Consider the following 26,691-nt stretch of genomic DNA (forward strand, 5'->3'; position numbering starts at 1 on the left):
CAGACTGCGCCATCTGGCGAGCGGTGTTAATTTCAAGGAGCAGACGACACGCACATCCCAAGAAACCGCGCGAGGTGCGCATTCCAGCCCCAAGCCGTGACATCGGTTGCCTCACCGCTCGCCAGATGGCGCAACCTGTCAAAGTGGCTTCTTTGCTCGCTTGGACGAAAAGTTCTGCCGCAGCTGAATGCAGTTTTTCGCCGATTCCCGAAAATGCAGGCAATTTTAGGTGTTAAATTACTTATCGAAAGACGAAGACCATCATAAGGTACCTTGTAGTCGGCGTTTTGAGCCCATATAGTTCAGTAGATTGCGCAGCGGAATTTTTCGTAACAGGGACAGATAAATACGGAACACGCGGTATAGCACAAAGAAAGACGCCGGCTGCTTCGGCCGCCGCTAACCTTGCTTCCCTCGCCCTCTCTCCCGCTGCTGATGACGATGACCATATGGATGGCCTACCGCCGTACAGTAGCACCGCTCGTGGCAGTGTTTTTTTCTTTTTGCTCTCGACGCACTGGCTTGGCGGGCTACGAAGTGATGTTGAATTAACCGACGCACGGCAAAATTTGTTAGAATTAACGAGAATTTCACCCCATAGACTCCTATGTATAATTGTAGGGACGTCGCGTGCGCGTCGAATTATCCGATTTTTCGAATTAAGGGGGGCTGGATTAATGAGCTTTTACTGTATTACATGTTGCATTCGCTTGTTGGCACAGAAAAGCATGCTATATTTGCAAGATGAAAGAAGCTGTCTTCACCTGGAACTAAAAAGTCTCTGCTAGGTACATCAGATTTTGAGAGAAAGCTTTGAGATTGTAACACATAGACAAAGAGCCTTGAAGAGTTCAAATTCCCTGGCCGAAGTGCCTTGCGTACACTGCACAGAATTTCGTGTGGGCTGTCCACTTTCCGGTGTCAGTATCGATAATACAAATGCGCTAGCAATGACTGCACTGTCGAGCGCCAAGCGTTGCCCTTGCATTGCCACTGCCGTGTTAACCAGCACCATAGCCTGCGCATTGCCAGTGCTGCAATTGCATGCACTGCAAGCAGTAAGCAGTGCTGCGTGGCTGTAAATTGCACAGATCTGCGTGGATGGATTTCCTGCGCTTCCGCATACAGGTTTTGTTTGTTTCGGATTGATGAAGAGTGGCAGTTTGTGCTGCCGCAGTGGCTCAGTGGTTACGGCACTCGGCTGCTGACCCGAAAGACGCGGGTTCGATCCCGGCTGCGGTGGTCGAATTTCGATGGAGGCGAAATTCTAGAGGCCCGTGTACTGTGTGATGTCAGTGCATGTTAAAGAACCCCAGGTGGTCGAAATTTCCGGAGCCCTTCACTATGGTGTCCCTCGTAGCCTGAGCCGCTTTGGGACGTTAAACCCCCGTAAAGATAAAGCTAAACGAAGACTGGCAACTTGGGCTTGTTGGAGTCATCGTGCATGTTTGTCTTTCTTCAGTTGTCCGTGTTCTTCGCGCTGCTTTGCCTCTTCTTGGTTTTATGATGATACGAATATCCTTTGAGATCTCGGGAGATTCGTATTGAGACTGCTCGCTGGAGCACAGTGGAAGTTGAGGACTGTGCCCTTCTCCCACCATGCAGGTGGAAGAGTACAAGCGCAAGCAGCCGCTGCTGCTCTACCAGGAGCTGTTTGAGACGCCCTTCCTGGCGGAGACGGGCAAGCACCTGCAGCGGGAAGCCCACCGGCTGCTGGACGAGTGCGACTGCTCGGCCTACATGGAGCGGGTGCTCCAGTGCCTCGCCCAGGAGAACCTCAGGGCCCGCCGATTCCTCCACCCCAGCTCTTACCCCAAGGTAACGGGTGGAAGCCCTGCACCACTCACCTTTGGTCATCTTAGGGAAGCAAGAATTTAAATTTTTGAAGGACTATAACCTTAAGCTGCTGTGATGCTCGCATGTTTGTTTGTTTTCCACTTTTCCGCATGTTGAGACGGGTGTAATCCCTTGCTGTTTCAGCTTTTGACTGCACATGATGTGACGTCAAACTGTGCATATATAATCCCATGTCGTCTCCAAAAATCAAAAGCTGATATGGTAGCGCTTTTTCCTGTCTTTATGCGTTCCTTGCATCTAGTCGTCCCCGTTTGCAAGGTGGAACTTTTCAAACAAAATGAAATGCTTGGTGATATACATTCTGCATGTTTTCTTTTGTGAAATTTTCAATTTGAGAACGAGTACAAGGAGTTTGATAGCAAAGGCCATGGTATGTTCATGCTCGGTCGCTTCGTGGTGTTGCATCAAACTTCAGACCTAGCGGAATCGGAAAAGTCACTCCGTTAGAACTGTCTAGCCACAGAGGAAGCACACGAGCTTTGCTTTGACATTTTGACATATTGCATCTTGCACATTGTCAATGATGCTGTTATACACTAGATTGCTCTGTAAAGCATTTTGTACTCTCAACTCTCCATTTTCCAGGCTAACAAAGTGGATTCCCAGGGAAAGGAAGCACAGCAGTGCTCAACAGAAAACGAGGTGGGGAGTTGAGGTTGGGGATATCTACTGGTACAGTGCAGCTCTTGTTGGTGATGGACAAGGACAACTGGAAATGACTGAGAGGAGCACTTGGGTTGCAGTGGAGGTAGTCTGGCTTTTGGTGACACTAATGGTGGTAGCAGGGGGCGGCAGAAAGTTAGGTGGGCGGATGAGATTAAGAAGTTTGCGGGGATACAGTGGCGGCAACTGACAAAGGACAGGGTTAATTGGAGAGACATGGTAGAGGCCTTTGCCCTGCAGTGGGTGTAGTCAGACTGATGATGATGATGAATGGTGGTAGGGCGCTCACTGAGCTGTCTCTCCTGATGCCCGCTGTGCAGGTGACGCGTGAGTGTGAGCAGCAGATGGTGGGCGCCCACCTGGGCTTCCTGCAGCAGGAGTGTGGCCCCATGATGGAGGCCGAGCGGAGGACCGACCTGTCGCGCATGTACACGCTGCTCAGGCCCCTGGGCTCCCGGGCCCTCGAGGTGCTCGTCACGCAGCTGCAGCGGCACGTCGAGCGGGTCGGCCTCGGCCGCCTCCAGCAGGGCGGCAGCAGCAACGGCGGAGGAGGGGGCGCGGCCTCGGCCGCTGCATCGTCCTCGTCAGCATCTTCGGCCGAAGGGGGAGGAAGTTCGGGCCTGTCTGTCTCGCCCCAGCACTTTGTGGAAGCGGTCCTCCAGGTCCACACCACATACCAGGTGGGCTGGTCTTCCACTGTTCCTCGTTTATTTTTAAGCCTAGAATGCTTGTCAATCTCAGGGCGGATTATGTGAACAGGATCACTCGCTGGTTCATCGACCGCTCAGTAGGAACTCACAAATAACTCACTGGCAACTTATGTGCCACCTGTTTGCTGCTGATCAGTTTCTCATAGACAACGTGTCAGCAACTTCTGTATTTGCCTTTCACTGTATGGTACTTTCTATGTGCAAACTAATGTGATGGGGTATCCTGTGCTTCTTGTTGTGGCTCAGGAGCAGTTCCTTGCCTGTTTAGAGGCAGTGCACGGGAACTTGTATTGCAAGAAATCCAAAAAAGTTTAGTAAAGAAACTTACAGCACTTTAAGAACAATAGAGAGTATGTGAAAAAGTGTGCTTGTCCCTCTGAGTTCGGACTACGAGAATAGGGCTTTCAGCGCGTTTTAACTCTTTCCTTGCCCCCCCTCCCAAAAATGACCGATTTTGAGTGTTTAAATAAAAATTATTTCTTCAAGAAGTGCTTTATGCACTGTGCATTGTAATGCTTCCAACTGGAGCTTATCGATTATGCTTTCAAATGGAAAAAATGCCAGCAAAACTTTTCGAAAATATATTGGCGGAATATGCTGGTAACACCAGAAAAGAATACAAGCAAAACAAAAATATGCCGCTGCACTAAGCCAGAAACTGATTACAAAAATAACATAAAAAATTTTGCACATGTTCTTAGCTTCTAATCTTGCATTTCTCATATGTGTACATAATACATTGCACTTTCCGTGACCCTTCAACTTGGCAGTGTCACTGCTGTACTACAGTCGACGGCCAAAAATTCGGACGCCTGATTTTTCAGACATGCTTGATTATTCGGACATTTTCGCGGCACCGCGACATGGCCCATAGAGCCAATGTGTAAGAGCGCTTGAAATTTCGGACGCACCACAACTGACCACTCGGATTTTTCGGACCTCGTTCGCACTCGCCGCCTGTGCCCAAGCCGCCATATAATGTGTACAGTGGAACCTCATTAACTCAAACTGCAGGAGAGACCGAAAACTTGATCAAACAAAACGAAGTTAAAGCTTAAAGGAAGCCTCTTAACTTGCGACGCTGAAATTCTGCGCGAGTCGGCACATTGCTCTTGTGTGGTTTCGAATTCGTACAGTTCGTGAATGTCTTCCGCCGCACGAACTTGAACCGTAGTCTGAGTTCATGGAACTCATCTGTGCCGAGTCTTTTGTTCCGAATACGGAACGCGAATACGATCGCGGAGCGCTTGATCACGATCGAAGCGTGCTTTGGGCGCGCCGCCGAAGCAGATCGCGGTGGCCACGGCGTGCGCCGTGGCCTCCGCGATCTGCTTTGGCGGCGCGCCCAAAGCACGCTTTGATCGCGATCAAGCGCTCCGTGATCAAAGCCATTCGCGGAGGCCACGCACGCACACAAGAGGAGCTTCCAAGTACCGTCTATGGATGGCGCCTGAGGCCTTGATCATCATCATCAACTTTTTTCTTCGCCGCGATTTTCCGCTATCCACATCACATCGGTATCGCCAGCTCCAGCCTTTTGTGGCGCGTTAGCGCGTTCGCCATAATAGTTGTGATTGTGGCTTTCGCGTGCTGCCGCCAAGCTTCGCAGTTTTAGCGCGATGGGCAAGCAAGCACCTTAAGCTACATAGCTGGGAGTTAGCTCTCGAACACGGTAAGCGGGCGGCGGGCAGGAAATTCGACATGGCCGAGAAGTGCGTCCGATGATGGTGCAACCAAAAAAGAAATACAAGCTGCAAAAAGCGCGCTTTCCGACGCAAGCCGTGCGAGTTTCCCGAACTGGAAGAAGAGCTGCTCCTCTGTGTGATGGAATTTCGGAACAACGGCTACGCGTTGACAGCGGACATGCTGCGCGGCTTCTTTGGGATGAGCGTGCACCAGAGCACAGCACCTGCTCAAGAGTCGAATTACTCCGTGAGTGAAAATTGAACGTAGAATAAATGTCGCTCATTCCCTCGTTGGTGTGTTTTTACTTAAAAAAAGTATATTTTCACACATCGCGTGTATGGGCCGCACCCCGAAAATTGGCCCTCGAATCTGGAAAAAAAAGTGCGGCCCTTATACGCGTTTATACGGTATGTCGCGCAGCGAAATATAGTCGTGAGGAGCTTTAGAATGTGTGCAATACAATTGGCCGCTTTCTCCGGCATAGTGGTAATAAGTTCGTGATTTTTTCGGTGAAATTTGATTTTCCGGACTGCCCGATTTTTCGGTCGTTTTCGCGGTCCCTAGAGAGTCCGAAAAATCGGTCGTCAACTGTACTCGAGTTTTATTCTTGTTTTTTTAATAGGAGAGCTCGCAGTTCCTGCTTTTTCCATTTTTTTGGTTGGTAGTGAATGGGTTCTATGGATGAAAAGGGGGCGGGCCTTCCTTGACATTATCATAATCAAACATTCACGGGTGCATTTGGTAAAATATCTTGGCAGTATGTTGCAAATACCCTAAAGCACCAAATAAAACTACAGTAGAATCTCAGTGATACGAATCTCAAGGGGAGGCGAAAGTATTCATATTGTTACGTGACGGCAAGGCGATGAAGAGAGGACTCCATGATGGATGGCGATGATATGATTTAATGTCTGCGAGCCTAGCACGAGCGCTCCTGCCCACGCCACTGCCCGCTTCGTCGCCTTCTAGTCCTTCACAATATCACCCGAAATTTCTTATCACCAAAAAACGGGCGAAATCTGTTCCCAAACCATGAGACACTCGCAAAACATTTATTTACGTGGAAAGAAGTCATGTACGTCCTTCTGGGTCTTTTTTTTTCCCGCGAGATCAGCCAGCAGAGAATTTTCAAAGCTGAAGAATTCGGCTGTCGTGTTCTCACACAGAGTCTCGGATGTCACGACATGCCGCAGAATATTGAGGGTATGCATAGTTTTGGCTGCTGTTGGCGTTTGGTCTTCTTCTTCTTCGTCACTGGTTCAAATTCTAGGCTGCAACAGTATTTCCACTGTGTGTAGACTGCAGGTGGCGATATCGTTGCCCACGGTGGTGAAATCAAATGAAATGCACTGCATAACAGTCAACATGAATGGTAAAACAAAACACATGCGAGGACAGGCTGATGTTCCGGGCCTCTGAGACGAAGTCTTGCAGTTGAAGCTGAAATCTGACCATTCCATATAGGTTGTTTAACCGCCACTATTGCTCTATAAAAAGAAAAAGAAAAGGTCATCATAAGAACCAACAAAAGAGTTCAGTGTACCCATTCGCCTTTGAGGAGCACACGGCAAAACTGACACCAGGATCGGCGACCGGTGGTCTGCGTCCGGTCAAAGTTTAATTTTTTCAGGAATTTTTTGCCGTATGTGTCAGGAAGCCACTGGTACACGGTAGTTCGCTGCCACATCGGAAATCCATGTCTGGCCATAAAGTGTTGCAGCTATCCATGGCTCGCACGAAACTTGCGTGGAATATTCATTTTCTGCGCCAGGCTCAGGGCTTCCATGTCCGCCGTCTCTGTCGACACGGCATTGTCACCACTCCGCTCCTCAGTGTATTTGGCAAACTGCGTCTCGAGGTGGGGGTACGTGCTAGTCTTCAGGCCGCGAGACGCTCGCCTGTCCACGTTCGCTGTTTCAAGATACTTTTTTTTTTTTCTTCCGCCAGTCACGAATACAGAACTCGTCGATGTCATGTTTGTCGCAGCTGCTGTGTTGCCGATTTTTTCAGCAGCAGACATGATCTCCAGTTTCTCTTTAGCCTTGAAAGGTTGCCACTGAGATGCAGTCATGATGCTGAAACGAGGCTGGCTGGCAGTGAAAACTAGAGTTTACAAGAAAAGGCACCTGACTCCAAAGCAGCCGAAGGTCCAACAATGTCTGAACATAGTGCGCTAAGAGCGTGGCATTGTAGACTAAACAGACTATGGATGTGGATCTGGCTGTGACCTTTGCTGGCCTCTTATTGGATTGACATGCGTCGATGTCGATGGGAAAGCGGACTGTGCGCGTCAGGCCATGCATTGCCATGAAGCCGACCCCTCCCCTAATATTTGCAGATAACCTGCACCCCCACTTTTTAAACGCTTTTTTTTTTTCAATTGTTGGCGCAGGTTATATGGAGGATAATACGGTATTAGATGGTGGTGTGACACAGACACAAGTGCATGGCAAATGTTGTCTTCATGGGCAGCAGTGCACTGTTTACTATTGGGACCAATGGCCCATTGTGATAAGTTGGTCACCTGGGTTGTTTTTGTCTCCTCTCTTGCAGGACATGGTCAGGGACGTGTTCCAAGGGGACCAGCAGTTTGTAGGAGCACTTGACAAGGTGGGCATCACTGCACGAATTTTACGGATGACTCACTCCTTGAGCTGAATTCCCTTTCCCAACACTAATAGAATAAAGGCTGCACTAGCTTTCTGTGACTACTCTGACAGTCGTGTCAAGTTTTGTTCTTAAAGCTCAAACTTGGAGCGGGCTAGACTGCAGAGGGCAATTGGACTGCTGGAGTAAATTCGTAGCAGCGAGTTCTCGCTACCGTCAAACGTTGATCTAACACTGTTACGACCAGGTGAGAAAAATTCGGGCAGAAGTTCTGAACTTCAAGTACTCATTCATAAGGGGCCCTTATTGCCGCAAAGCTTTGTATTGTTTATTTGTTCATGCTGAAGGCCGCTGGCAAGTGGCTTTATCACTTTGTTTTTGATGCGATACGACCATATTTACCTCGAATTGTCGCACCCATCCAGAACTGATTCTATGGTGTTGTGGTTAGTTTCACGCCGCACCTCGAAAGTTTGTTGTAAGCTTCAACTTGAGCATGGCTGAGAGCGGCGGGCATTCTGTTCGACGACCACCGAGCACGCTTGTTCTTGTCACCACCGAGTCACTCAGTTCTTTGTGGGTGCAGGTCAGTTCCAGTAAGCAGTTTCTTTTGAAAGCCCTTTTTGCTGCCTTTGTAACTGCCAGATGGCCATTACCACTACTTCACACTATGTTGTAAGCTTCCAAAAACTTGCAGATTTTATCAAAAAACACTTTACTATTTATTGAAATTAGCAAAGTAAGCTAATTTCTGGATATTTAAAATGAAATTGCACTTAAAATGTACAGTTCACGTACTCAAAGCAAAATAAGTATCCATTTTCGGTGCAAAAAATTAAGCCAACATTCGAAATCCTCCCAGCATGGGTTGATACGACAGTGTGCCCATGGAAATTCTTTCTATGTTCCTGCTCCAGTATGGGGTTCTGTAATGAGTGATCTTGTATCACATGCTTTGCCTCTTTGGCAGCCAACACTGCTGACTTCACTTTTGCACTCTTCCCATCATCCTTGTCTTGTGTGTATTTTTTTATCAATGCGGAAAGCTGGGCTAGTTGGTTTGACATAGTTAATTAAAAGACTAGCGCATAAAACTTCTCTGTCTTTGTCCTAGTTTTATGCGCTAGTCTTTTAATTAACTATTTTTTTATGTCTGCGAATTCAGTTAATAAAATTCACGTAGAGAAACGTGTAGGGATATGAAGTTAATGTAATACATGAAGATTAGGCATCCCTTTTGCAAGTAGAAACTGAACTTGGTGACAATTGAACCCGAAGTGTTGCATGTGAAATGTAGAGTGTTACAAAGGTTCGCTAACTCTGCCCGCTAATCTTGATGACTGGCACTGTTCAAGGAAGTTTTTAGATTTCCTCCACAGGTTAGTGTAGCGCTCAGTGCTTTCTCAGTGTAACGAAATTATTTGAGACTTCATTTAAACTGCTCAGTGTGTGCTGAGGGTCTTTTTGTGCGTGCCAGCATGACATCATTGCAAAGGCTTTGTTGTAGTGGTGTTGTGTGTGCCGTTATCTTGGACCCAGCCCTGAGAGCTTTCATGATGCTTTGTTTCTTGCAGGCATGTGCAACAATTATTAACAATCGAGGAACCACGAAGCAGCCATGCCGGTCTCCAGAACTGGTCAGTGGCTTGTTCCTACTATTTTTTTTCCCAACTGCCTATTCACTCGCATATAAGTCGCCTGACCTATATATTTTTTTTTTTCAAAATTTCACTGCAGCAAACAGCCTCGATAATGGGGCACATGAGTCAGCCTAGGCTGGAATAGGCAGAAAGGCTAGTGAGCTTGGAAAGAACGAGTTGGGCTGGAAGAGGCCTGACTCGTCATTTCCAAGTGACACGACTGGCATTTATAATACAAGAAGTGATTGCCATGCAAAAGATTCTCAAATAAGGCCTTCACAAAGAAGAGCATGGAGCCCCGCTTCACGGTCATCATGCTGATTGTAGCTTTGTCTCGAAAACTGAAACTTCTCCTAGTGGCTGGGTTGCGTGATGCCAAATTTTGATGACTGTTCGTGGCAGTATTTAAGCCGGCAGTCCTCTTACGTGTAGAGGCATAAAAATGATGCGCATCAGTGCTCAAATTCAGAGTTGTTGAAAGTGAGCAGATCCTAGAGCAAGTGGCAACAGTAATAACAATGCCACAGTCTTCATGCAGCTATGGAAGATTACTCCCATTGAAGTAGTACAACAATGGCGATTGACCACAGTGTTGGCCTAGTTGTTGGAGCATCTGCCTCGCATGCGGGAGGTGCGGGGTTCCATCCCCAGTGCTGCTGGGTACCCACAGGTGATACAAATTACTCCCATTGAAGTAGTACAACAATGGCGATTGACCACAGTGTTGGCCTAGTTGTTTGATCATCTGCCTCGCATGCGGGAGGTGCGGGGTTCCATCCCCAGTGCTGCTGGGTACCCACCGGTGATACAAATTACTCCCATTGAAGTACAGTTAAACCTGGATATAACGAAGTTGAAGAAAGCTCCCGATTTTTCGTTACATGCAGGTTTCGCGTGAAGGCTCGTACGAATGATGCAGAAACGAAATCAAATAGCCCACAACACTATGCCTACAACACTGTTTATACCTCATTATCACAATTGTTTTTATGACGTGACACGACTGTTCTTACGTCGCCGCGCACGTGAAAGTGCGTGGCGCGAAACGACTGCACCATGTGTCTGCGCACAAGCGACTTGGTGTAGAGAGAGGAACTCGAGTCAGACGCAGCGGGAAGCCTCGCGCCCGCATGCTCTGCCGAAGCGCGATTGGTGGCCCCGAGAGGGACCGTTGAAAAAAAAAAAGCTGCCAAAGCAGCTTTGAGAGAACGGGAGGAGGAGAGGCGGCGTTGGGCGAGGAGTTTTTTTTTCACGGATCGGCCGGTGAAGGCACCCTTCAAATATTTTTTACACTGAAAAATTGCGTAATTGCTGCCTGCTTCTTCGGCACAAGTGCAGGCAGAACACGCCGCTCCAAAGAAGCTAAATCGTGTAGAGCTCCTTCATCGTCGCGCGAGCCGACGAAACGGCGCATAACGTCCATTGCGTTCATCACCTCCTTTGCAGTAGGCACGTCACACGGATCTGCATCGCAAGCACCATCACCACCATCATCTTCCACGCTTTCAGCTAGTGCTGCATCAGTCATTTCCTCTGTAGCCACGGCGGCGTTGTCGGCAAACAAAAAGTCATCCAGTTCAACGTCGTCGGGTACACCACCGTTAGTGCGTAGCTCGTTCCACGCTTCGGCCACATCGGACGGAGTAGAAACGTCTTCCTCGTCATCGGCACCAGCCTGTGCGTTTTTTGCTATTCCGGCCTTTAAAAAGCAATTCCTAATAACCTCTGCCCTGACCTCTTGCCAGGAGGCAGCAAGCATCTCGACTGCTTGATAAATATCTATCTTCATCTCCCGTTCCAGCCGGATGTCGAGAAGAATCTTCTGGATTAGTCGGCGTCGGTAACAGCATTTAAAACTGTTAATGACCCCTTTGTCAAGGGGTTGTATTAGGGACGTGCAGTTGGCCGGGAAGTAGTGCAGTTCGATGTTCGAGAGCTGCAGGCCTTCGACGTGGTGCGCCGAGCAATTATCCAGTAGGAGGCAAACTTGACGGCCTTGCCGCTTGACGTCCTGGTTAAATTCCTTTAACCACTCTGAAAATATTGTCCGAGTCATCCACGCCTTGGAGTTCGCCACATACTTGACGGGCATACGCTTCGTTCCCTTAAAGCACCTGGGACGGGCACTTTTGCTGACAACCAGCGGGACTCGCTTGTCTGTGCCGTCGAGGTTGGCGCACAGCAAAATCGTTATGCGGAGCTTGCTCTGCTTTCCGCCGCGGCAGTCATCGCCTTTTAGTGCTAGCGTGCGGCCCGGAAGCATTTGATAAAATAGGGCCGTCTCGTCGGCATTGTAGACCTCGGCCGCCTCGAAGCGACTAAGTATTCCAGGCAGCTTGTCAGCCACCCATGAAGCAGCAGCATCGCTGTCTGCGGAGGCAGATTCGCCGCTGATTACTCTCCCGACGACACCGTGTCGGCTCTTGAAACCCTGCAGCCACCCGTTGCTTGCCTTGAAATCGTCATGGCCCAAGATACACGCAAAGTCCTTTGCCTTCTGTTGCAAAATCGCGCCACTAATGGGCACATTCCTGGCTCGCGTGTCCAAAAACCACGTGAACACTGCCTTGTCCACATCAGCATATGTCGACGTCTTCAGTCTTTTTTTCTTCGAGCTTGTTCCCGACTCCACTGCGTTTCTGATGCTGTGTTCCGCACTCAAAATCGTTGATAGGGTGCTCGCTGGAATGCTGAAACGGGCGGCAATGTCCTTCTTCTTCTCGCCCGCGGCGACTGCATTTAAAATTGCAAGTTTGTCTTCGAAAGACAAAACTTTTCGTTTTCTGGCAGCAGAACTCATCACGACCAACCGACGACGCAGGTACAAGCGGAGACGCACGACTACACGCCGACGGTAGGCCTAGCACCTCCAAAACAAGTCAACGAACCAGCACGAGAGCACAGCTGACAAGCGCAGACGCAGGACAAACACAAAATGGCGAATGCAACGCGTCGTCTCGTCGGTCTCGTCCTCCTTTCCCCTCTCCTTCTCCTTTCCCCCTCTCCTTCCTTTGCCCTGGCACGGCCGGTCTCGAGGGGGGAGCGCTCGCTCTTTAAAGAGCGCGCGCCCCCCTCGAGACCGGCCGTGGCCCTGGTAATGAAAGAACCGGCCATCAGCGTTGCTTTTAAAGTGAATTCTTACACATAACTGTGTCTGAGCCATTGAAACAAATGGAAATCACAAAATAAAAGTGCTTGTCCTCAAATCCATACATAAAAAATGCAACAAAAGAAATCAACCGCCGCTACAAATGCCACCTGGTGCCACGCTACACAAGCAAAGCCTGAACAGGCTGCTACGTTAGCCACGGGGCGGCGCTAGCCGCGCGCTAGCCGTCGCTATCATCATCATTGCTAAGTTCGCTTGGTCGCGGCCAGTCGCGGTGATCCCAGGCGTTCGCGTAGCTGTTGGCTCCGTACAATATTAATATTCACTAATAAAGTGCATTTATTTGGTCGAATTTTCCTTAAAAGTGCGAAAAGTAATGACTGATCAGCTTTGCGAGTTCGTTACATCAAGGTTAACTGCCGCAACGTCTTCGTTACATCGAGGTCGAAAATACATGGGCTTCAATGGGGGCAGCGTTGGGGAATTCAAAAATTTCGTTAAATCCAGGAATTCGTTACATAGAGGTTCGTTACATCCAGGTTTAACTGTAGTACAACAATGGCGATTGACCACAGTGTTGGCCTAGTTGTTTGAGCATCTGCCTCGCATGCGGGAGGTGCGGAGTTCCATCCCCAGTGCTGCTGGGTACCCACCGGTGATACAAGTTACTCCCATTGAAGTAGTACAACAATGGCGATTGACCACAGTGTTGGCCTAGTTGTTTGAGCATCTGCCTCGCATGTGGGAGGTGCGGGGTTCCATCCCCAGTGCTGCTGGGTACCCACCGGTGATACAAATTACTCCCATTGAAGTAGTACAACAATGACGATTGACCACAGTGTTGGCCTAGTTGTTTGATCATCTGCCTCGCATGCGGGAGGTGTGGGGTTCCATCCCCAGTGCTGCTGGGTACCCACCGGTGATACAAATTACTCCCATTGAAGTAGTACAACAATGGCGATTGACCACAGTGTTGGCCTAGTTGTTTGAGCATCAGCCTCGCATGCGGGAGGTGCGGGGTTCCATCCCCAGTGCTGCTGGGTACCCACCGGTGATACAAATTACTCCCATTGAAGTAGTACAACAATGGCGATTGACCACAGTGTTGGCCTAGTTGTTTGAGCATCTGCCTCGTATGTGGGAGGTGCGGGGTTCCATCCCCAGTGCTGCTGGGTACCCACCGGTGATACAAATTACTCCCATTGAAGTAGTACAACAATGGCGATTGACCACAGTGTTGGCCTAGTTGTTTGATCATCTGCCTCGCATGTGGGAGGTGCGGGGTTCCATCCCCAGTGCTGCTGGGTACCCACCGGTGATACAAATTACTCCCATTGAAGTAGTACAACAATGACGATTGACCACAGTGTTGGCCTAGTTGTTTGATCATCTGCCTCGCATGCGGGAGGTGTGGGGTTCCATCCCCAGTGCTGCTGGGTACCCACCGGTGATACAAATTACTCCCATTGAAGTAGTACAACAATGGCGATTGACCACAGTGTTGGCCTAGTTGTTTGAGCATCAGCCTCGCATGCGGGAGGTGCGGGGTTCCATCCCCAGTGCTGCTGGGTACCCACCGGTGATACAAATTACTCCCATTGAAGTAGTACAACAATGGCGATTGACCACAGTGTTGGCCTAGTTGTTTGAGCATCTGCCTCGTATGTGGGAGGTGCGGGGTTCCATCCCCAGTGCTGCTGGGTACCCACCGGTGATACAAATTACTCCCATTGAAGTAGTACAACAATGGCGATTGACCACAGTGTTGGCCTAGTTGTTTGAGCATCTGCCTCGCATGCGGGAGGTGCGGGGTTCCATCCCCAGTGCTGCTGGGTACCCACCGGTGATACAAATTACTCCCATTGAAGTAGTACAACAATGGCGATTGACCACAGTGTTGGCCTAGTTGTTTGAGCATCTGCCTCGTATGTGGGAGGTGCGGGGTTCCATCCCCAGTGCCGCCAGGTACCCACCGGTGATACATATTACTCCCATCGAAGTAATACAACAATAGCGATCGACCACAGGGGTGGCCTAGTCGTTTGAGCATCTGCCTCGCATGCGGGAAGTGCAGGGTTTGATCCCCAGTGCTTCTGAGTGCCCATTGGTGTTGCCTGGTGCTCTGCTTATTTAGTGTGAAATGCTTGGGAAATGGGTCTTTGACCCCACCTTGAGTAAAAAAAAAACCTTGTGCCATGGCGCTTTTTTCCCAAGATGCCCTGCACCATAAAAATCCATCATCATCACCACGACATTGGTGATCCTGCTAAAGTTTAGGTTGTCTGCTGAACTCTAATAGTATGAAGTGAAGGCATTTCATCTCGAGTGTTCATTTGTGCTTCTCTAGGGACAAAGTGTGAAATTTGCGCTTTGTACACAAGTACTAATGTAGTTGTAATGTGGTGCTGTGATAATCTTCGACTTTCATCAAACCTGTGAAGTGCTATCATGTTGACTTGGCAGACAAAACAAGTGCTTTCCCTTACTATCTCACACCATGTTGGCCTACCTAGTGCTGCTTTGACTAGCGGAAGTGCATCATTTTAGTGTGGCATTGAGGTTTTGCATTTTACGAAGTACGCAAACATAATGCACCAATGCCACCAGATGTCCTTTGTTGGACGCTCCATCATGTGTGATCACCACCATATGTGATCACTTTGGTCCAGAGTTGTGGCTTCATCTTGCCGTGCATTGTGATCACCCATTGCCATCGTGTTGTTGGCTGCAGGCTGAGACTGAACCCTCACCCTTTTTCCTTCTGCTTCTTTTTTTTTGCAGCTGGCCAAGTACTGCGACGCACTGCTCAAGAAGAGCGCCAAGGGCATCTCGGAGTCTGAAGTGGAGGACAAGCTAACCCAGTCCATCACCGTCTTCAAGTACATCGACGACAAGGACGTCTTCCAAAAGGTCACTATACTACCACTGGCATGACATTTATGACATACCTAGAAGCTCAGACTTATGCTGCTGAGTTACTTGCTTTAATCTTCTCCTCACCGTCCCACTTGCCCAGCCTTTTTGCTGCTTGCCTTGGGCTAAAAAATAATAAATTGTTAGTAAGGTTAATTTGCGGCTTTGTTTTGAGGAAAATAAAATTGACCAGCAAAATAAATGTCTGCACACTTGTCAGTTTTATTTTTAACCTTGTTGAAGTTCGAAGCATGCTGGAAAGACTGGCAAAGCATTGGACACCATGCTTAGTTCAAGCAGACATGTAAATGCAGCTGTAAGTATTTTGCAAAGAAAGAAAAGGCAGAGTAACTTTCTTGTTCTAGGTGGACACCTGAACTGTGCTGAGGGAAGAGATAATGGGGGCGCAGAAAGAGGCAGAGAAAAAGTCGCAATAATGGAGGGTTCCAGATCAATTTTTGGCCATCTGGGGTTCTTCAGCATGCACCTAAGCATAGCGGCGCTTTTTGTGTTTTGCCTCCATGAAATGTGGCCAGGATTAGATCTTGCTACCGTGTGCTCAGCAGCATAACACCATGATTACTGAGCCACTTTGGCCGTTAATCAAACACACTTCAGAATTTCTCTCTGCCTCGAAACATTCAGGGGGCACTTTGACTGTCTAAAGCGCATAGAGGAAAGCGTTTTCCGCACCACTTTGACTGCCTCTGTGGCACTGGTGACGCCACCACTGGATGATGTCACACATAATTAAGTACTAAATACTAAGTAATGACAAATTACTTATTGGCTAATTATTAATGACTAAATATGAATTAACTGCTAATTACTGAGGCTTAAGCTTCACCTTTAGGAGTGGAACTCCACAGCGCGTTGTAGCAGGGAGTCCATTGCCTTGCCCTTTGTAGGCAATGCTTTTTGAGGACAGGAAGCAGTAATTCTCAGTCATCTTGGACACCTGAACCAAACTGCACTGCACCCACTGTACAGGAATGGAGGAAGTGGGAGTGAAAGAAGAAAGAGAAAGAGGGGATGTAGTGAAGAAAATGAAAATTGTATTTCAGGAAAGAAAATTATGGGCAGTATCTCACATACCTCTATCTGGGTGGACACCCCTCATTGGTTTGTGGAGGAAGGGGGGAGGAAGTGGGAGTGAAAGAAGAAACCAGGGGGCTGTAATGAAGAAAATGAATTTGAGGAAAGGAAATTACACAATAACTGTCTCACATATCTGGGTGGACACCCATCATGAGATTACCAAAGTAAATCATCAGTATCATTACATTCCTTAACCACAGGAAAGCGCAGTCATGGCTTGAGCTAATGACACAGTTATTCTCTGTCATCTGGAACCACACCGTACAGTAAGGGAGGAAGTGGGAGTGAAAGAAAGAGGGGCCGTAATGAAGAAACTGGAAATTGTATTTGAGGAAAGGAGATTATGCAGTAACTGTCTCACATATCTCCATCTCCATTGACACCCCTCAAAAGGTTGCACCTCTGCTGAGAAGCTTCTGCTGACAGCCTTCTGTAGTGGACAAGGATGAGGCATTAAAAACCCTCAAGATAGGGGAATTTGGCTTCCTCTCTGTTGGGGCAAAACCCAGTGGGAATCTTAAGTAGCCTAGTGCCAGATCCTTCACCTGGGGCTTTTCATACAAGGCAGTTTCTGATGTCTTGGACAGTTTAGCTCTTGGTCTTGTCATTTCTTTGCTCTTGTATAGTTTAAACAGCTTTGCTTACAAACACTTGGGGTCATTTTGTAAACATTCAAGCCGTCTGCTTTGCAAAGAAGAATGTGTAAAATGTGCAAGATGCGGAAGTCCTCTGTTTGCTCTCTTGGCTGCATTTGGGGTGGCATGCTCAAAACGAACGCGTAAGGGAACAGGACGGGTGCTGCACTCGTGCAGCGCTCGTCCTGTTCCCTTACTTGTTAATAGAGTGAGATCTCATTATACCAAACAGGTAAAAAAATTGTAAAACACCAGTGCAGTATAGCCGAAATTTGTAATGCGAGATTTTGGCAGAAACTTGCACAGGAGAAGCACGCTTTAGCCACTGAAAGGACAGCAACTGGAAGAGACCTCTTCCTAAAGCGTATCTTTGTTTCGAGGCCACTCGTGGCAATTGTGGAGGCTGCAAAAAGCAGAGTGCCAAACTTCAGTTAGGTTGGCTTCCCCACATCACAACAGTGTCGCAGGGAAAATGGTGTGACAGAGCGCAAGCTTCTGACGTTGCTGGTTACGGTGCGCTATCAACAGATGCAAGAGGCGTAAATGAGTGCCGACCGCCTGACTACCAGCTGTTCATGCTGCCGTGGCGCAGTTGTCAAGTGCGAGATGAAGTGTGAACCATAGCATGAACGCTTGTCACATCACTGCAGTCACTTTTCTAGTGAGCCAAGCTTGCTGCCTACCGTCCGAGCAGGCACAACTTGGCACTCGGCACTTTGATATATATCTGTTTCATGGCAAACTGTGTTCGATTATATGTATAGTATAAAGTAAGAATTGCATGTGTTTGCTAAAAATATTTAGGAACAGTTCAGTATAGCCAGTAATTCATAAATCTTTGTTCATTATATGTAGGTCTGACTGTAAGATCATAAACAATGCGAAATGATAATTTTCATTCTGTTGAAATTATAAGACGATGCCATTATGTGAATGTGAAAAAGAGTTCTAGAAGAATACACTAAAAGAAACACTCAAAGAAACACTCTGCTTCAATATAATGGGATATGGGAAATAAATAAATTGAGAATTGAAATTGAAAATCGGGTTGTACTGTGAGAAGGTGCTAAGCTTGTGGAAAATTTAGCTCCATGTTTATTTTGCTCAAGTTGCTTTTTTCAAGCAGTGCACTTGCCTTTAATTGTTGTAGTAGCGTTCAGCTTAAATGCTGTTTTATTTACCCTTTTTGAATATTCTAGGAAGGGGAAGTGAACCCAACTCTGTTGGCGAGTTACTTCTGCGCTTATATCTTTGGCAGTCTTCCCTGGTAACCCAGAAGAGCACGTTTGCTTTGGGGACACATTCTGTGGTAATGCCTGTCTATGTGAAAAAATTGTGAGCATGCACTGAAGAGGCATTTTTTTTTAACTTGATAGAAGATAGATACAAAGATACAGAGAGGGGGGGGAGAAGGCAGGGATGTTAACCAGAAAGGTTTCTGGTTGGCTACCCTGTACTGGGGAAGGGAATGAGGGGATTAAAAAGGAGAGGAGGAACGGGAAACACATAATAAACTATTTTGGTGCATCTGCCGCTGGTTATTTGTTTGAGTGATGGTGGTGAGAGAAGAGCTCATCTGAAATGTGGCTGCCTGCCGTTTGTTTCCTTGCAGTTTTACGCAAAGATGCTTGCCAAGCGGCTAATCCACAGCCAGTCCATGTCTATGGATGTCGAGGAGGCCATGATCAATAAGCTCAAGGTGGGTGGTATGCATTTGACACAGCTCTATAACCCCGCAGTGTCCAAGCAACGCAAGCGTCAGCTAAAAGTTCAGAACTTTCAGAGTTTCGTCACTAGTGGTCTCTGCATAGCAGAAATGTAAAAGAAAATGGAAAATCGTGATCACTGCTTAGCTAAAGTACTGAAAATTATGGTAATTTGTTTCTAAAAACAATGAAGACTGCACGCAAATACCCTAGCACACTTAATAAATGAGTGTCGAAATTCAAAGCTTTCATCACCTTCCAAGGCAGCTGAAATTTCGGACTGTTTTGCAGTTAAGGTTTCTTTTGCAGTGAGCTATCTTCAACCAGGTCTCCTGAATCCCTGATCACTGGCACTTTGACCTTGCTTTGATAAATATGGTTAGAAGGACTCTAAACTTGGCTTCGGCTTAGTTGAAATATTCGGCGAGTGTCGTGATGTTTCTCCATTTTCTCCCCCTTCTTTCCCTCTTCTTCTTTCCCTTCCTCTCCTTCCCTCTCTTGGCTTGGCTTCTGTCTTTGCTTCTTCTTGCTCTTCACCCTTCTTGTTCGTAGTGTTCTCTCTCTTGGCTTGCAGATCCCTACAGTTACAGTGGGCTTCAGTTACACGACCACTTGTGATGGGATCTCGGTAACAGCTCTCGCTGTAAAAGACTATTTCTGCAATATTTTGAGGAATTGACATTCGTTTGCAATTTTAAATGAAAATTAATCACAATTCCACAGCCTGTACCTTACTTGACAGGTCGGGCATTACAGGATTAAGGGGGGACACTGGTCTTGAAAAAAAATTTTTTATTAATGATGTCACAGTTATGAAATCTTCAGGGAATATGTATTTTTGTGTGCTGATTCTAAATATGTCATTTAATTTCATGTAAAACAATTCCTTGAGCACTTATGAACTTTTTATGCAAGTATTTTGTGGAGAGTTTTGAAGAAAATTTGCTGTGGGAAACTCGCTGAAATGTATGCCATTATGTTCTCTTGACACCAAGGAATACAATAAGGGCGAAAATGTCTTCCTGCCTATCATAGAACTTGAGTTATAGAGTTCTGAAGTTGTCGCTTCAGAAATAAGAAGGAAAGTGTGTATTCCTGTTTCTGAAGTGGCAGCTTCAGTACCCTATTAGTCGAGTTCTATGAGAGCCAGGATTATAATTTCACCCTTATTGTATTCCTTGGTGTCAAGAGAACCCAATGGCATACATTTCAGCGAGTTTCCTGCAGCAAATTTTCTTCAAAACTCTCCGCAAAATAGTTGCATAAAATGTGCATAAGTGCTCAAGGAATTGTTTTACATGAAATTAAATGACATACCTAGAATCAGCGCACAAAAATACATGTGCCCTGAAAATTTCATAACTATGACTAAATTAATAAAATTTTCTTTTCAAGACCAGTGTCCCCCCTTAACTCTTTCCTGTCCGCGGGGAAAATGGTGGTTTTTAGGTCATATCATTAATATTTTTTTTTCTTTAACAAAATTTGCTTGGTACAGGAGTGTATGGTACCCAATTGTAAAGGAGGAAATTCTCTTCACATTGTTATTAGTCACGGTCAACATGTTTATTGAGTAAGAGATGAAAAAAAAAATTATCAGAAAGAAAATTGTAGTTACAAAGAAAAAACACAAAAACATCAAAGTTTCGTCACAAAAATAAAACAAAAAAATTTCAAAATATACATTTTTTACAACAGGGATTGATGCAACAATGCAGCAAATTTTAGTTTGCTGCGAACAGTATTAGCTGGGCTAGGAAAGGAAACAGTAGTCCTAGTGACTATCGTGCCACTGCGCGAAACAGTTCCTTGTTGCCGTGAAGCAGAGGTTGGCCGCACATGTCTCACAGAAAACATTTCTTTTTTGTTCTGCCTTTTTTTCTTCGTAGCACAATTTGCAGTTCCGGTACTTTGCATTTTCTGCGGCTTGTGCTGCAGCCCCTGAGGTGAATCACGAGGCGGAAACAAAGGGCGAACATTGGGGTCCTCAGGATGTGGCTCATCAAATCCGAGGAGTTGCTCGATCAATTCAAGTCTGAACGCGAACTGATCAAATCTTGATGTCCTCGACAATTCTGGCGCTTCGGGATGCTCCTGGCGATGCGCGTCAAAAAGTATGAAGCTGTTGATGACCGCGCTGCCGAGCGCCGTGCGACACTCCGGCACGCAACGCCGAGGTCGATCCCTGGCTGTCTTCGAGCCGAAAACACGACTCTCTGCGCTGCCGGCGGCAAGTAATCCCGCCCGAAAGACGTTGACACCCTGCAGATAAGAGTTATGACCTTCAGAACACTCTGATCTTTTCCGATAAGCGCGCAGCAAAAGCGGAACATTTCGGGGGAGAAAGCGAAACTTACCAAGGCATGGCTGTTGACGTTCCGGGTCGGTCTGACACAGTTTCGCTGTCGGTGCTGAAGTCTGAAGAGCCGAAGTCGTCTTCTGAATCCTCACTGCTGCTGTTCTCGTCCAAAAACGAACTCTCAGGAGCATCAATTTCTGTGGAAACGCGCGGTTCCGGCGCAGCAGCAGCGCGCGACGTCGACGCCATGGTGGAAACAAGGGGCGCCGGTCAGGTGACTCCGGAGGGGCTTCAAAAATCACCGCTTGGCGGAAAAAGTCAAACCAAAAGCGAAACTGAAAGAAGAGTTCCTTTATTTCACACTGGATGGTGCTAGTTGTCCAGGAACGCTTCAAAAAGCGGGAAAATACGAACTTGAAACCATCGATAGCGGGCTATCGATGGGAATAGGCGCAGACAGGAAAGAGTTAATTAGGACACTTGTGAAATGCCCCACAAGCCATACGCTTCAGAATCAAGCATATTGATTGTTTAAAAATTCAATTGCTTGCAGCTTGTCTGTGGTTGTCAGGTACTCGCTGATTGTTTATGCCAGGCTTCGTGTGACACATTTGCCACATGTTTAAATTGGTTGCTAGAAACAGCTGACTTTTAAAGCAGAATTCCGTGGCTGGTAGGCTAGTGACAGCAGCAGGTAGTTAATATTTTTTTGCTGCTTGTCAGTTAAGCATATGTAGCTACATTATTGCTGTTACTGTGCTCGTTAGGTGAACTGTTGTACCTGTAAGCTATGGAATACTTGAGAAGGGCGGCCTGGGTTTTGTATGCAGAGAAATAGGGATATCAATTTTTCCCAACTCGAGCATTCTAAACAGGACATTTATTTTTGCTGGTTTGAATGCATTTTTCTTTGCAGTTATACCATGCTGCAGGGGTGGGATTTGATATTTGCAGAAATGAGTGGCTTCTGTTGAGATTTTCAGGCAAAATTCACTGCGTGAAGTCGAAATTCTTCCTCGAGTATAGTTTGCAACGTTCTAGAATTGCTCGTGTCATTTGTTCAAACGATTGTACTTGGTTGGCTGGTGTCTCGGCATACTGGGCGGCTCGGGGATTTCATTACACTCTTTGCGGAGTGAAGGGTTGATGATGGAGGCGCAAAAGAAAGCACCTGCACCAGAGGATAACGGTGGCTTCCTCCATGCAGCAAGCGTGTGGGTACGAGTTCACGAGCAAGCTGCACCGGATGTTCACGGACATGAGCGTGAGCAACGACCTCAACAACAAGTTCAACTCGTACCTGAAGGCCGAGAACATCGACCTGGGTATCAACTTCTCCATCTACGTACTGCAGGTGAGGAAGGCAGCTGCCGAAACTGCATGGTGTCTGTAGTTGGGCACAGTGGGAGCCTGCAGTGAGGTGCCACCAACATTCATACACTGTCCCTTTGCGGCTAGGAGAAGGAGGAATAAACAAATTTTATTGCCGATATATATACTGTATTTTGCTCGCATAATGATCGCACTTGCTTAATGATCGCACCCCCGAGTTTTGTTGGCGAAATTCAATTTTTTTTTATTCCCCGCGTAATAATCGGACCCGGAAATTGCCGCTGCAATTTGTCGACGATGGCGAGTATAGCCGACGATGATCGTACTTGCTATCTGTCTGACAGATGGCACGTGCAGATGACCATCTTGCTCTGTCAGCTTTGCAGTGGCAGCTTCCTGTTGGCTGACCTGCAGTCACACGGACAGTGTAAATGCGGTTATGCGTAACCGCGGATACCTAACTTATCTGCGGTAATCTCGAATCATGGTTCGCCGTTGTCGCATGGCTCGCCACTGTTCTGGTTGCGGTGCAACGGAGTGACATTCTAGTTTTACGTTCACAGCCACGTAGCAGATGCCGCCGTTGCAACACGAGTGACCCGATCTGCTTGCACGCCAGCTCCGCTGCTAAGGCGTCGCTGAAATCGATCGCATATCTTTCTTTTAATACGAAACAATTAGGTTGTCAGTACGTCAGCATTATAAGTAGAACATTCATTATAGCGTTGGTCAGTTCAAAAGCGCCGTCCACTGTGGCTTCGATACGAAACAAGTTAGGCCTAGTGACGACTAGGGAGTACAGGGGTGGTATTCTCCCGGTGTCGCCTTTTGCGACATGTCACATTCGCTCTTCGCTGATTGGCTCGAGCCACGGTGACGGCGGCGTGACGACATGGATCCGCCTTCCTGCTACGTCATCGTGACGTCGCCCCAATTTACTACGCTTAGTCGAACAACGGATGCGCTGAAGCGATTCGCGCGGGCGACGGGCTACGAAATTGATACTAGACGCCATGGAACCCACTCTCCTTGCCTGGTTTTTGAGTTGCGAAGAAGAGTGGCGTGTCCGCGGACATCGCGACCAGTTTGCCTTGCCCGGCGAATCTTGCCGGCGGCATTACCGGCTCTCGAAGAGCACTATGGCTACCGTCTGCTGAGCCGGACTGCCACTCGCCATGCGAACTTACTTTGCACCGTCGTCAACAGACGACGAAGCAGACGTTGCCCGCAGCGACGAGATGGCCTTGGCAGCGCTTGCGCTTGCATCTGCATGACCCTTCAAGGCGTTTTAATGCACGTTAGTGCAATGAAACAGTGTCTGCATGAGCCAAAGAGGATTTAAAGCAATGTGACGACTTTTACAAACCTGCAGCTGAACATTAGAGAGTTTTAGTATTGCGGGCTTTGCGTAATTGCGTGCATAGCAGAATAGCGGGTCCAGAGTGCGCATGCGCAGAACGCTAATGGGGAAATAGCGTTAGCGCAACCGTCCGGAACGAAACAAAATAGATTTGGAGCTTTTTCGCGGTGTTTTATAGACTTAAATGAAGTAAAGCGAGTTTATATTAAATTTGCAAATGTTTTTTGAACATTAGACGTCATGTGATGGTAAATATTCTTGCTATCAAAGATACGAAACTACTGCTGCTAGTGAATCAGCAGTGGTAAATTGTCGCTTCTTGGAGTGAATGAAAGCACCGCCGACGAAAGAGCCGGCGGCGTTGTGCGTTTCTTTGAGCAACTGTACGCACTTTTTTAGGCCCCGCCCTAATGCGACATGTCGCAAAAGGCGACACCGGGAGAATACCACCCCAGAGCGCCGTCGTCCGCCGCGCTCGCGGGCGGCACCATTGCTTGCTCGCGGAATCTGGTGCTGCGAGCATTCCAAATTTGTCGCCCACTTTAACGCTGCAGCAGGGGCCGGACATTTTTTTGCGTAACGGTGGTAAAATGCGTAGCTTGAGCGCTGCGGGATGTTGTTGTTGGTCAGTGTTGCTGCGCCATCTGATGAGATCGAAGGCTGCATAAAAGCGCTGTCGCGCAGCACTATACACACGGCCTATTTTGATGCGTTCTTTTGGAACGTGATTTAGTGCGAAAAAAGTACGTTCTTGAAGCGGGCCAGCTCGTGCGCTTTTCGCACTCTATCTTCTCGGTTAACAATGTAAGCCAAGATCGGTTCACGATAACCGCGTTTGCGAGTGACAAGGGTAGTCTGACCTACAACTTGTTTGCATTTTCGGGGCTCAGAAATTTTTTGTTAAAAATTTACCCCGCGTAATGATCACACCCCTAAATATGCGTCAATTTTTTGAAAAAAAAAGTGCGATCATTATCCGAGTAAATACGGTATATGTGAGAAGCCAACAGCCACAGAAACCATGGGAACACAGAATTTTTTGTAAAATTTATCTACTTTGTGGTGTTGATCAACGGAGAATATTACTGAATATGTTATTGTTTAAATATAATTGATTAGAAAAACAAGAAAAACAACCACGTGCTTCCAGTGGGAACTGAACCCACGACCTCCGAATTATGCATCTGGTGCTCTACTAACTGAGCTACAGCGGCGGCTGTCAAATCTCCTGCTTTCAGGGCTATTTATGTTTACAAGTGACCTCACCTTGAGAGTGTTCATCAGTGCCACCCATGTTCATAAGCGGCGGACATAGTACGTCCTGAATTACCACTGGTGTGACGTGGAACGTCATCGAACGATGAGGGTGGAAACTGTGTGAGAACCCTCTTATGCTTCCTATGGCGTCAAGGGTGCCAGAACTGAGGTCCTCGCTAAGCAATTAAGCAGACAAGAGAAGGAGATTGAGGGGATCGTTATAAGTAATAGAGAAGCGAACAGCCACAGAAACCAAGGAACACAGGGGATTCAATTCATTTTTTTATTGTGTGGTGTTGATCAACGGAGAATATTACTGAATATGTTATTTTTTAAATTTAATTGATTAGAAAAGCAGAAGAAAAAACAACCACATGCCGCTGGTGGGAACCGAACCCATGACCTCCTCGATATTCTGTGCGTGCCCTGACATCTGAGACTGTGCGTGAGAACACGACAGTCCAGTTCTTCAGCTTTGAAAATTCTCTGCCCCGACCTCATGGAGAAGAAGACCCAGAAGGATATATGTGACTTCTTTCCACGTAAATAAATGTTTTATACTATTGAAGAAGCGTAGCTTGTTGGGCCAGTTGGTGCATGGTAAGTAGAAAACCAGCGAAAAGGACGCATTCACAAGGAGGAGAAGTACACAGGACAACGCTGGCATTCCAGCGTTGTCCTGTGTACTTCTCCTCCTTGTGAATGCGTCCTTTTCGCTGGTTTTCTACATACATAATGTTTTATACGTTTGTCAGGGTTTGGGAATGGATTTCGCTTGTTTTTTGGTGATACGAAATTTCGGGTGATACGAATATTTGCACCTCTCCTTGAGATTCGTATCACCAAGATTCTACTGCACATAAGATGCACCCTTGCATAAGATGCACCTCAATCTGCCCAGTTAGGGTAATAAGACTTAACTATACAAGCTTGCGTGACCATCGCGAAATGCACAGTTCCTGTGAGAGCAGTTCTTATGCAGCACGAAGTGATTGAAAAAAAAAAAAAAAGAGGCAACACTCATGCCCCCCAAAAAAACTCGCATAGGCACAGCAGCAACACTTCATTTTTACTCAAAGCCTTCGAAGGCTTCATCTTCGGATGCGTGATCAAAAAGCTCGCCAATTTCTACCGGCGCGCTGCTGAGACATTCTGTCCGCACTGAGAATCACTAGTCTGATAGTCGTTGGGCTCGGGCGCTGATGAAGCTAGCAGGCCAGCCTTGTGGAAGCCTGCAGCACTGTAACTGCACTCCAAGACATTCTGTCCACACTGAGAATCACTAGTCTGATAGTCGTTGGGCTCGGGCGCTGATGAAGCTAGCAGGCCAGCCTTGTGGAAGCCTGCAGCACTGTAACTGCACTCCAAGCCTCATGGACCCGCTTTGCAAGTTCGCTAAAAGAAGTGTGCCTCATGCGTCCCGTTGCTGTGTAGCTGTGCTTGCCTTCAGTCATCCACGCCTCCCAAATGCACCACAAAGCAGTTTTGAAGCTGTGATTTACGTAAATGTCCAAAGGTTGCAGAATCTTGGTCATGCTGCCAGGTATTATTGTAGGGGCGCAGTTCTTTGCTTTGATCTGTCCTAGCATTAGATCTGTCATGCGTGCCGGCATGTTATCCATGACCAGAACGCCCTTCCGGGCGTGAAAAAATCCATCCGGGCACTTCGAAAAGCATTTTTAAGCCAGACTTCCATCATTTGCTCATTCATCTAGCCTTTCTCTTAAGTTGTGACAACAACGCCATGCGGAAAGCTTTCTTTTGGCATCTTTTCCCTTTTAAAAATTATCATTGGCGGCAGCTTTGTACCATCAGCACA

At 47.3% G+C, this 26,691-nt stretch overlaps 1 protein-coding gene across 3 annotated transcripts in view; it reads left to right on the forward strand.

Moving 5' to 3' along the window:
* Cul2 (cullin 2) overlaps window positions 1-26,691 on the forward strand; it is a 61,765-nt gene that overhangs the window by 15,788 nt on the left and 19,286 nt on the right. For all 3 annotated transcript variants that reach the window (XM_089546147.1, XM_089546145.1, XM_089546146.1), the window contains exons 6-12: window positions 1,606-1,818; window positions 2,841-3,200; window positions 7,470-7,526; window positions 9,098-9,160; window positions 15,054-15,182; window positions 18,531-18,617; window positions 22,131-22,277. In XM_089546147.1, the coding sequence (XP_089402273.1) occupies window positions 1,606-1,818; window positions 2,841-3,200; window positions 7,470-7,526; window positions 9,098-9,160; window positions 15,054-15,182; window positions 18,531-18,617; window positions 22,131-22,277 (1,056 nt within the window). The remainder of the gene's footprint in view (window positions 1-1,605; window positions 1,819-2,840; window positions 3,201-7,469; window positions 7,527-9,097; window positions 9,161-15,053; window positions 15,183-18,530; window positions 18,618-22,130; window positions 22,278-26,691) is intronic.

Source organism: Amblyomma mixtum, chromosome 5 (assembly GCF_055824585.1).
Source record: "Amblyomma mixtum isolate Tamu chromosome 5, ASM5582458v1, whole genome shotgun sequence".
In the NCBI taxonomy this organism is placed as follows: Eukaryota; Metazoa; Arthropoda; class Arachnida; order Ixodida; family Ixodidae; genus Amblyomma; species Amblyomma mixtum.